Here is a 10,876-nt window from a genome sequence, read left to right on the forward strand (position 1 = left end):
GGCGCTGAGTCCGCGGTCCTCAGAGGTGGGGGCAGGAACCTCGCTGGCCTTGAACAACACCTTCCAGGCGTCTTTGTGTGTCGTGTCAAAGAGCTCTTGCAGTGTCTGGTGTTGGGCCGCGTCGAACTCCCACAGGTTGAATGCCCGTCTCTGACACAGGAGAATCCGGCGAAATAGCATGACCTGGACCACATTGACCAGCTTGATACTCTTGGTTATCATGTTTTTGACACAGTTTTGGAGTCCGATCAGTTCTGCGGATGTGCCCCAGGCCAGGCCCTTCCTCTTCCAGGAAGTGAGCCGCACAGGGATGCCGGATCAGAATTCGGGGGCCGCCACCCAGTTGGCGTCGCGCGGCTCGGTGATGTAGAACCACTCCGATTGCCATCCCTTCACGGTCTCCGCAAAGGAGCCTTCGAGCCAGGTGACGTTGGGCATCTTGCCCACCATGGCGCCACCACACTCCACCTACTGGCCGACCACTATCTTTGGCTTTACGTTGGAGATCTTTAGCCACAGGCCAAACTGGGGCCTGATGCGGAGAAAGGCCTCGCACACAACGATAAACGCCGAGATGTTGAGGATGAAGTTAGGTGCCAGATCATGAAAATCCAGCCCGTAATCGAACATGAGCCCACGGACGAATGGGTGGAGGGGGAATCCCAGTCCACTGACGAAAGTGGGCGAGGAACACGACCCTCTCATGGGGTCCCGGAGTCGGAATCATCTGCCCTGCGTCCGGCAGCCGGTGCGCGATATCTGCGGCCAAGTATCCGGTCGCCCGGAGCTTCGTAATGTGCTCCTCCTTGACGGTGGAGGCCACCCACTTGCCTCCCGCTCCGGACATGTTTGGCTGTGCGGAGAAGGCGTGAACTAGGGCGCTGGAGCTCGAGGGTGCGAGAATGGATAAGCAAAGGAGGAAGAAGGCGCGGGTGAAAATGGGGGATCCTTATCCCTTTATAGAGGCGACGAAAATGGTGCGCCTCCCCACTTGCCCGTTAAAAATTGCTTATTTCCCAAGCGCCACAATTGACGGTGCGGTTGGGTTACCCATACCCGTATTGATGAGAATCCCGTGATAAGGGGACATGATCTCTGCTTCGACAAGGATTATATTTGTGGAATATCGTTCTCTCTACGGTGGTATGTGAAAATCGTCTTGCAGAGCCGGACACGATCTAAGTGTTCGAGGTTTGCTTTGGAGTATTCGGATGTGGAACCCGCCTTGCAATGCCGAAGACAATCTACGCCGGAGTCATCGTCATTGAAGCCTGGTCCGGGGGCTACTGAGGGAGTCCTGCATTAGGGGGTATCCAGACGGCCGGACTATATACTTTGGCCAGACTGTTGGACCGTGGAGATACAAGACTCAAGACTTCGTCCCGTGTCCGGATGGGACTCTCCTTTGCGTGGAAGACAAGCTTGGCGATTCGAATGTTAGATCTCCTTCTTTGTAACTGACTCTGTGTAACCCTAGCCTCCTCCGATGTCTATATAAACCGGAGGGTTTAGTCCGTAGGACAAGAACAATTATAATCATCATAGGCTAGCTCCTAGGGTTTAGCCTCTACGATCTCGTGGTAGATCAACTCTTGTAATACTCATATCATCAAGATCAATCAAGCAGGAAGTAGGGTTTTACCTCCATCGAGAGGGCCCGAACCTGGGTAAAACATTGTGTCCCCTGCCTCCTGTTACCATTAGCCTTAGACGCACAAATCGGGACCCCCTACCCGTGATCCGCCGGTTTTGACACCGACAGCAACCTCACCACTTATCAATTTCCATACCCATTAAGCTTTGCTAGTCTTGATACCCATGATAATGGGATTGCTGAGTCCTCGTGGCTCATAGTTTACTACAACAACAGTTGCAGGTGTGCAGGTAATGCGATAATCTGACGTGAGAGCGACGTTTGCTTGCTTTGGAGTTCTTCTGCTTCTTCTTCTTTGATGAGGGGATAGGTTCCTAGTCGGCAGCCTGGGCTAGCAGGGTGGATGTCGGTTGAGTTTCTGTTTGTGTTTCATCCGTAGTCGGATGTTGCTCTTATGTATGATGTTGTTGTATTCATGTGGCATTGTATGCCTTTTGTATGTATCCTCATCTATTATGTAACTGTACGATGTAATGATATCCACCTTGCAAAAGCGTCTTCAATATGCGTCTCTATCCTTGGTGGGACCTTCGAGTTCCTCCCGGATAGGATCGCATATTGGACGTGACACACAACCTCCACCAGGAGCATCTACGGGCGGATGAGCGGGTCGCCTCCGGCAGGGTGGTCGCGCCGAACGCGGACCTGGCGGAGCAGGAAATGCTGCTCGAGTCCTACCGCTTCGCCCGCTGGCGGTACCGGCAGCCGGTGGCGGAGGTGGCGGCCGCTGGCAAGGACTGCGACGACGAGGCAGGCGAGACATTGTTTGACGAGACCGATGAGAGGAGGTCGCGCCCCGGTGCCACGACCACGAAGAAGCAGGCACATCCGCGGGCGCTGCGGGCAGCAAGGAAGAGTAGTTCACGGTAGGTCGGTGCCGCTCGTGTCCCAGGAAGGCCACCGCTCCTTCCCTCCTGTCGACGCCAAGCTTGGTGGGCTGAGCATCTTCGACCGATTAGTCGCTTGGCGGTGACGTGGAGGCGGACAACTTCAATTCCCGGGGCTCCAGAGGCGGAGTGGAGAGGGTCGAGGTGGAACTGGAGACAACGAAGATTCAGGTCTCGGGGCTGATGGCCGGACACAGGGACCACACCAGCGGTCATTTAGATTAGGTATTAATTATACTCCAGAGTCTGCCAAGCACCGCTTTGATGTACTTGTAATGAAATCGCTCAAGTCTACATGAAATTCGGTATGTATATATGAAATCCGGACTTGTTTGAACGAATTTCGTCCGGTTGGTTCAAATTGTTGTGAAAATCTATGCGGCTACAGTTTGATAGTTGTCTCCTGTATCCGTGTTCGTGAAGTGGTAACCCCTGTCCGCGGACGGATGCATGATAAAATTTATGGGTTGCCGTTGTAGATGCCCTAACAACCTTATCTGTAGGATCCCAAATAGCCAACGAATGTTGGTTGAGAGGGATGCCATTTGCGAACATCTTTATGGTAAATTCTTCATAGGAGACTTGGCAATTTTGACAACATAGGATATTTCTATGAAAATTGCCGTGCTCACTCGAAATTTTCGCCATGTTCCCGCAACATGAATTGCTGTGAAAATCATTCGTTTTGCCATGCATCTCGTGCGAACGTTCACTGAATACGATTACTGTATCTTTAATGGGCGCTAATGCATAGTATTTCAGTTGTTGCGTTTCGAGTCTTGCGAATTGCATAAGGATTATTTCGAGAGTGGTTGTAGCACATGTGCATCCAAAAATTACATAACTTTTTGTTGAGTTCCCGTCACTATTTTAGTGAGTTTTTTCTCGAACGATAAGTGCCACACTTGTGGCACGAAGCAATCCGGTCCTGACTATTTTTACAAATAAAGTTACCATCCGGACAAAACCCCCCCAAAAAACTGACACTTGCCATTCGAAAAGAAAGTTATCATGCTTGACATCCAAAGTTGCCATCCTCGCTTCACTAAACTTGCCACAAAAAATGTTCAGAGTTGCCATGTGTTCATGCCACACTTGCGACACTTATCAGGGTTCAGTTTTTTTATTATTTTTTATATCGAGGATTTTGTCAAAAATCTGTAATACTGAGTTTGTTTTGTGGTACTAGACTGATTGCTTTTTTTAGGTCATACTACACTGATTTTGAATTTTTTTTTGAGCAAAAACTACACTGGTTGGTTTTATTTTTTAGGACGAACTAGACTGATTGATGGTAGTCCATGAACACATGTGCCCGGTTAGGCCCGGTCCATTTTTAGCCCATCCTCGACACCACTCTCTCGTGTTTCTTGTTTCTTCCCCAGCTGGTTCACCACCCAACGGTCCCAACCTCCACCGCTCCCCACTCCACTCGATCCCCACGCACGCACTCTCGCGGAGGATAGCTCCCCCCACCCCCACAGCCGAGGAAGAGAACCCAACAAGTAGCCACGAGAATCCCAAGAGGAGAGCTCCTATCCCCGACCAGGAGCGGGCAATGTCAGTTCAGGACCCATCCCCCGTGCCCCTCCCCGCCGCGGCGCGACCCAAGCGCACGTCCTCCGCGCCGATCCGGCCCTCCGACTACGCGCACAGCCCGGCGCACCACTGCGTCGCGTTGCGGGACGCCGCCGGCCTCTCCGCCATCCTCGCCGGCCTCCCGCCCCTCGCCCACCCCTCATGCATCCTCTCCGCCGCCGACGCCGCGCGCGAGGCCCGCCTCTCGGCGTCCGTCTCCGCGGCGCTCGACCGCCGCGACGTCCCAGGTCGGGACACCGCGCTCCACCTCGCCGTGCGCCTCAGGCTCCCCTCCCTCGCCTCCGCGCTCGCCGCCGCCGGCGCCGACCCCACGCTCCAGAACCACGCCGGGTGGACGCCGCTCCAGGAGGCGCTCTGCCTGGGGTGCAAGGACATCGCGGCCTTCCTCCTCCGCGCCCACCGGCTGGCGGCCTGGGCCAAGCTCCGCCGCCGGGCGCCCGCGCTCTCCGCCGCGCTCCGCCGGGTCCAGGACTTCTACCTCGAGGTGGATTTCCACTTCGAGAGCTCCGTCGTGCCGCTCCTCTCGCGCGCCGCGCCGTCCGACACCTACCGGATATGGAAGCGCGGCGCCAACCTGCGTGCGGACACCACCCTCGCCGGCTTCGACGGCCTCCGCATTCGGCGGGCTGACCACTCTTTCCTCTTTTTCGGCGAGGAGACTGAAGCCGGCGGCCGCCGCCTCCCCCCGGGATCGCTCCTTGTGCTCCACCGCGGCAAGCGCGAGGTGCATGACGCGTTCGCGGCCGCCGCCGCCGCCGGGGACGAGGATGCGGCCACCTCCGACGCGGCCGCCTACCGGCCGGGGCTCAACATCACCTCCGCTAGGCTCGTCCCGAGGACCACGTGGCTGCGCAAGGAGAAGACGGAGAGCGTTGGGGAGTGGAAGGCGCGGGTGTTCGACGTCCACAACGTCGTCTTCTCCTTCCGCACGCTCAAGGCAGCCAGCTCCGGCCGCAAGGACTTGACCTTCGAGCTTGCCGGAGAAGACGACGAGGAGTTCTTGCCGCTGGAGATCCGGGATGACGACGAGGACGGCGACTTCTTAGTCGCCGACATCCCCCCGCCCCCGCCACGGCGCAGCTGCTACGTGCCTGGCCGGCGCAGCGTGGCAGGACCACCCTCGCATATGGGGACGCCGCAGAGGAGGAGGAACAGCGTGGACGTGCCGCGACGGCTGCCAACCTGTGCATCGGTGGGCCGCGGCGAGGACGGCGTGTTCAGCCGGAACGCAACGACCGGGGGAGCCAAGTGGAAGGAGGAGGAGACGGTGAAGACACTGCGACCAACCGTGTGGCTCACCGAGGACTTCCCGCTGAGCGTCGACGAGTTCTTGCCCCTGCTGGACATCTTGGCTACCCGTATGCGCGCCGTCCGCCGCCTCCGTGAGCTGCTCACCACCAAGTTCCCGACTGGGACATTCCCTGTGAAGGTAACGTTCAGTCTAGTTTCCTGCTCTAGCGGCAGGCAAGCCAAGCTCTGGTACTGTTTCTTGGCAAACAAATCGCTCAGTTTCACTGGTTGTGCAAATTTGACATGAATTTAGAATTACTTTGTAGCAATTTAACATGGTGAAGCATCAATTTCAACACTCCGAAGTTATGTGAATCAAGCAAAATAATTAATGAATCATCTGTTATTGGGACTATCTAGCTGTTTGTAGCATCAAGAACAGCAGCTAGGGGCAGCATATGCAGTGAAAGCTCGACTTGTGTATATGTGGGACAGTTTGTAGGGAGACAATTTATAAGTGAGCCCACTAAGCTCAGATGCTCATCTGCATGGTGCATTGCACTAACACTTTATAAGTGAGCAGGCAATTTTCAGGTTCGATAAATGGGGAGTTGAGTAGTAAAGGGAGCAGTATCCAATGCACTAACACTTTCTGAAATATCCTTTTTCTTAATTATTATCATGTTCTGAAGACTATACATCATATTGCTTCTGAAGAATTTATTGTTGGAAACACGCATGGGATTGGTTGCTCCCCATAGCCACATGCATTATTCATAAGAATTATGAGTTGGATGCAGCTATCGACTAGAGATGGCGTAATTCAGTTCGGCCATTGATGCTCGGTTGTGATTTAGTGCTATGTGTGGATTCAGCTAATTAATGACTATGTTGTTGATGCAGGTTGCGATCCCTGTTGTTCCGACTGTGAGGGTAGTCATCACCTTCAACAAGTTTGTTCCCCTGGTAGAGCCAGAGGAGTTCTTCACGCCGATGTCGAGCCCCAGCCTGCTGGCGAGCCCAGGTCCGGGATCCATCATGCCTAAGCCGGACACCCACAAGAGCTCGTATCTGAGGTGGACATCCAAGAACTCGAGAGCAAAGCCAGTGAACCTGTCGCAGGTCGCGGACAACACCGACCCCTTCACCATCCCCAGCGACTACACCTGGGTAAACCTAGGTTCCACCAAGACCCAGGACAAGAAGTCATCCAAGACCAGTAATAAAAAGGGCAAGAGCAAAGAGACCTAACTAACTAACTAGAGGTTTCATCCTGTGGTCTCGATTTAGTGGGGAGCTATCTAATACACCATGACCCAGAACCTGTAATTACCGAGCATCTGGGAGGAGCCCTGGGTTACGCTTTAGGATTTTTACTTTTTAGGGAAGAACGGCGGTGGCGATTGGAAACAGCTAGTGTGGAACCTCTTATGTTTTACCTCTTGTCGATTGACAGTTCTTCTTCCGTAATGTTGTTGTACACATTGGGCAGTGCCAAATTGCACAAGCTGCTCTTACTGCCTACAGGGATCTCTTCTGTTTTTTTAATATAATATCTACTGCACATTTCCATTATTTGTGTATGTTTCAGTTCTTCTGTGTACTACTAGTACTGTACGTCTGTTGTGTTTGAGAATTGGGAGTGATCTCCTTCGTGCATCCCCAAGCACAATGTGGGATCCTTTTTCCCTGGAAAGCGAAATGATGGACGAATGGTCGTTGCGTGGTCGGTTCGTGGATCGATGAGTTCAATGGATCTTTTTTCCTCTTTCTGGTGCGGATGAATATGATGGCTGCGGCTTCTGCAAAAGATGTGTTAGCGTGGTGTGTGTCCGTGCTTTTGTAGGGCAGAATCATTGGCCTGCATGCATGCTTTACCAGAGAGATGGCTGGCACAGACATTCCTTCCTTCCTGGTGAATACCTAGAGTTGGCACCGCAAGCGGCAAATGTACAAACGGGGAAATATCATGTGCAATGCTCCACGCTCTAACTTTGATAAAACAGATTGTAAGAGCGTCTACAACCGGACCTCTCAAACCCGCCTTATACGTCTGGGCGGGCCGCCGGTCACGATTTTTTGACCCAGACAGGCCCCTCAAACGTCCGGGCTGACCGACACCCCCCATATCCAGCCCAAATATAGGGCGGATATAGGGGCGCTCGGGCACGCTCGCCACATCAGACCCGACAGCCCGACTGATGTAGGGTGGATACCCTAAGGCCGATCTTTCACGAAATGGACGGGATCCCGCGAAGAACACGAGGGGAAACACGAGGGGAACGAGAGAATACATTCAAATCAACAAGAAACGATCGCACATGTGCTAGATCCATGAACACAAAAAGAGATACATTATTCAAATCCAACAAAGGGGATACAAACGTAACTAGTTCATCTCCTAGAAGGAGGCCTTGAGTCCATGGAGGATCTTCCCCGTCGGGGGCTTCATCCACTAGGGATCTTCTCACATGGAGGTCTTGAACTCCATGGGAGTGGTAGTCTCTCTCTCTCTCTCAAGAGGAGTGGTAGGAGCAAAGCTCACATACAAATGAGCTATCACTTTGCTAACCCTGGCTAGAAGGTGGGGGAGTATATATAGTCTAGGGCCAAGAAGGGGTAAGTGGGAGAGAGTTTACATGGGCTCTCGGCCCACAGCTGCGTAGGGGCGCCGGATGTCTGGGCTGGGGGCCGGATGTCCTTGCTAGACTTGTGTGACGCCCGGATATTTAAGTTACAGTAATCCTCCACTAATGTTGCCACGTCACCACGGTTACCGTTGATAAATTCGCGTTGATCCAAACCCCGTTCAAATTCTAATTTAAATTCAAGTCAAACTATAAAAGTTTGACTAGTGCCGAAACTAAAATGGTCATATTGTTGCAATTAATCACTGAGTAATTATCAAGCTGAAAACAGCCTTATTTGGTTTTCCAAAAAACCGGGATTTAATGTAGTGGTCCAATAGCACCTTAATGAACCTTTTGAATTCAAACACGATTCTAAGCTTTTCTCTTTAACCTCGAACCTCTTGTGGCAATGTCAAAAATTGCAATACAAATTATGAGCCAAGTTTCATATTTTGCAAAATCTTCTGATAGGCTAAATAAATACAAATAGTGCCTTTAAAAAAAGCATAAAGCCAAAAAAGAGAGAAAAAGGAAACGCAATGAGCATCTGGGCCTCATGTACTCAGGGGAGGCCCAACCCACCAGTGGTGCCATCCCCTTCATCCTGTTCACAGGAGGGGGATCGTTGTCGGTGTCAAAACCGGCGGATCTCGGGTAGGGGGTCCCGATCTGTGCGTCAAGGCCGATGGTAATAGGAAGCAAGGGACACAGATGTTTACCCAGGTTCGGGCCCTCTCGATGGAGGTAAAACCCTACTTCCTGCTTGATTAATATTGAAGATATGGGTAATACAAGAGTAGATCTACCACGAGATCGTAGATGCTAAACCCTAAGAGCTAGCCTATGATGGTATGATTGTAATTGTGATCGGCCTTCTAAGGACCAACCTCTTCGGTTTATATAGACACCGGAGAGGGCTAGGGTTTACATGGAGTCAGGTACAAGGAAGGAAACACAATATCCGAATAGCCAAGCTTGCCTTCCATGCAAAGGAGAGTCCCATCCGGACATGGGCCAAAGTCTTGAGTCTTGTATCTTCACGCTTCAATAGTCCGGACGTTGTACATAGTCCGGCTGTCCGGATACCCCCTAATCTAGGACTCCCTCAGTAGCCCCTGAACCAGGCTTCAATGACGATGAGTCCGGCGCACAGTATTGTCTTCGGCATTGCAAGGCGGGTTCCTCCTCCGAATACTCCAAAGTAATTATTGAACACTTGAATCGTGTCCGGATTCACAAAATGATCTTTACATACCGATGTAGAGAGAATGATAATTCACAAATGCAATCTGCTGGCAACTTTTTTAGACGACGTGACATGTTATTACGGTCGGATCGAACCGTTTTCCCACAACCAGCCACAACGCATATTGCGAGGCGGTTTCTTTGACATGTCTTGTCAAAGCAGAGATCGTGTCCCCTTATCACGGGATTCTCATCAATATGGGTATGGGTAACCCCACCACGCCATCAATCGTGGCGCTTGGGGAGCAAGCGATTCCCAACGGGCAAGTAGGGAGGCACACCGCTTTTGTCGCCTCTATAAAGGGATAAGATTTCCTCATTTTTACCCACGCCTTTCTTATCCCTTGCCCACTATTGCCCCCTCGAGCTCCAGCGCCCAAGCCCAAGTCTTCTCCGCATAGCTAAACATGTCCGGGGCAGGAGGCAAGTGGGTGGCTTCCACCGTCAAGGAGAAGCACGTCACAAATCTTCGGGCGACCGGATACTTGGCCGCAGACATAGTGCACCGGCTACCGGACGCCGGGCAGGTCATTCCGACCCCAGGACCCCACGAGAGGGTCGTGTTTGTTGCCCACTTTGTCCGTGGACTGGGATTTCCACTTCATTCCTTCGTCCGCGGGCTCATGTTCTACTACAGGCTAGATTTCCATGATCTAGCCCCAAATTTCGTCCTCAGCATCTTGGCGTTCATCGTCGTATGTGAGGCCTTCCTCCGCATCCGGCCTCACTTTGGCCTGTGGCTGCAAATCTTCTGCATGAAGACGAAGGTTGTAAGCGGCTAGCAAGCGGCGTGCGGAGGGGCCATGGTGGGCAAGATGCCTAATGCCACCTGGCTGGACGGTTCCTTTGCGGAGACCATAAAAGGGTGGCAATCCGGGTGGTTCTACATCATCGAGCCGCGCGGCGCCAACTAGGCGGCGACCCCCGAGTTTCGATCCGGAGCCCCCATGCGGCTCACCTCCTAGGAAAAGAAGGGCCTGTCCTGGGGCGAATCTACGGAGCTGACCGGACTCCAGACCTGCATCAAGAGCATGAAGGACAAGAATATAAAGCTTGTCAACGTGATCCAGGTCATGCTCGTTCGCCGGATTCCGCCATGCCAAAGGCGGGCATTCAATCTATGGGAGTTCGTCCCGGCCGAACACCAGACGCTCCGGAAGCTCTATGACATGACACACAAAGGCGCATGGAAGGTATTGTTCAAGGCCTCCAAAGTACCTCCTCCCACATCTGAGGACCGCGGGCTCCACGCCGCGCGGCCTCCTAGTCGGGTGAGTTCTCAGACTTCCTACTGGATTCGGTTCTTCCCAATATATTCATGGGGGAGTCTTAATTAGCTGTGCATACTTGTTCAGGATTATGTGAAGACAGCGGAGCAGGTTTACGGTCCGGCTCCGCTACCATAAGGCCCAGCTGATGCTCTCCTGACGGAGATGTTGGTCCCGGCACCGTATAAGATGCCGGAGAAGAAGGCCGAAAAGAAGGCCCCGAGGACCCGAAAGGGTCTCCGGCGTAAGGTTGTGCCAGAAGCCTCGTCCGAAGACGACGAGGCGCACTCCTCCCACGAAGGGGAGGAAGAGGAAGAAGAAGAAGATGCCCCATCCGGAATGGATGAGGGGCCCGGGGAGGCG

General features: G+C 53.0%; 1 protein-coding gene across 1 annotated transcript; it reads left to right on the forward strand.

Moving 5' to 3' along the window:
* The first annotated feature begins 3,909 nt into the window (after window positions 1–3,909).
* On the forward strand, window positions 3,910–6,945 carry LOC119363502 (ankyrin repeat domain-containing protein 13C-like). The gene is made up of 2 exons (XM_037628875.1): window positions 3,910–5,569; window positions 6,274–6,945. Exons 1-2 carry the CDS (start codon window positions 4,100–4,102, stop codon window positions 6,619–6,621), a joined length of 1,818 nt encoding a protein of 605 aa, XP_037484772.1. The 5' UTR covers window positions 3,910–4,099; the 3' UTR covers window positions 6,622–6,945.
* The last annotated feature ends 3,931 nt before the right edge of the window (window positions 6,946–10,876 follow it).

Source organism: Triticum dicoccoides, chromosome 2B (genome assembly GCF_002162155.2).
Source record: "Triticum dicoccoides isolate Atlit2015 ecotype Zavitan chromosome 2B, WEW_v2.0, whole genome shotgun sequence".
NCBI lineage: Eukaryota > Viridiplantae > Streptophyta > Magnoliopsida > Poales > Poaceae > Triticum > Triticum dicoccoides.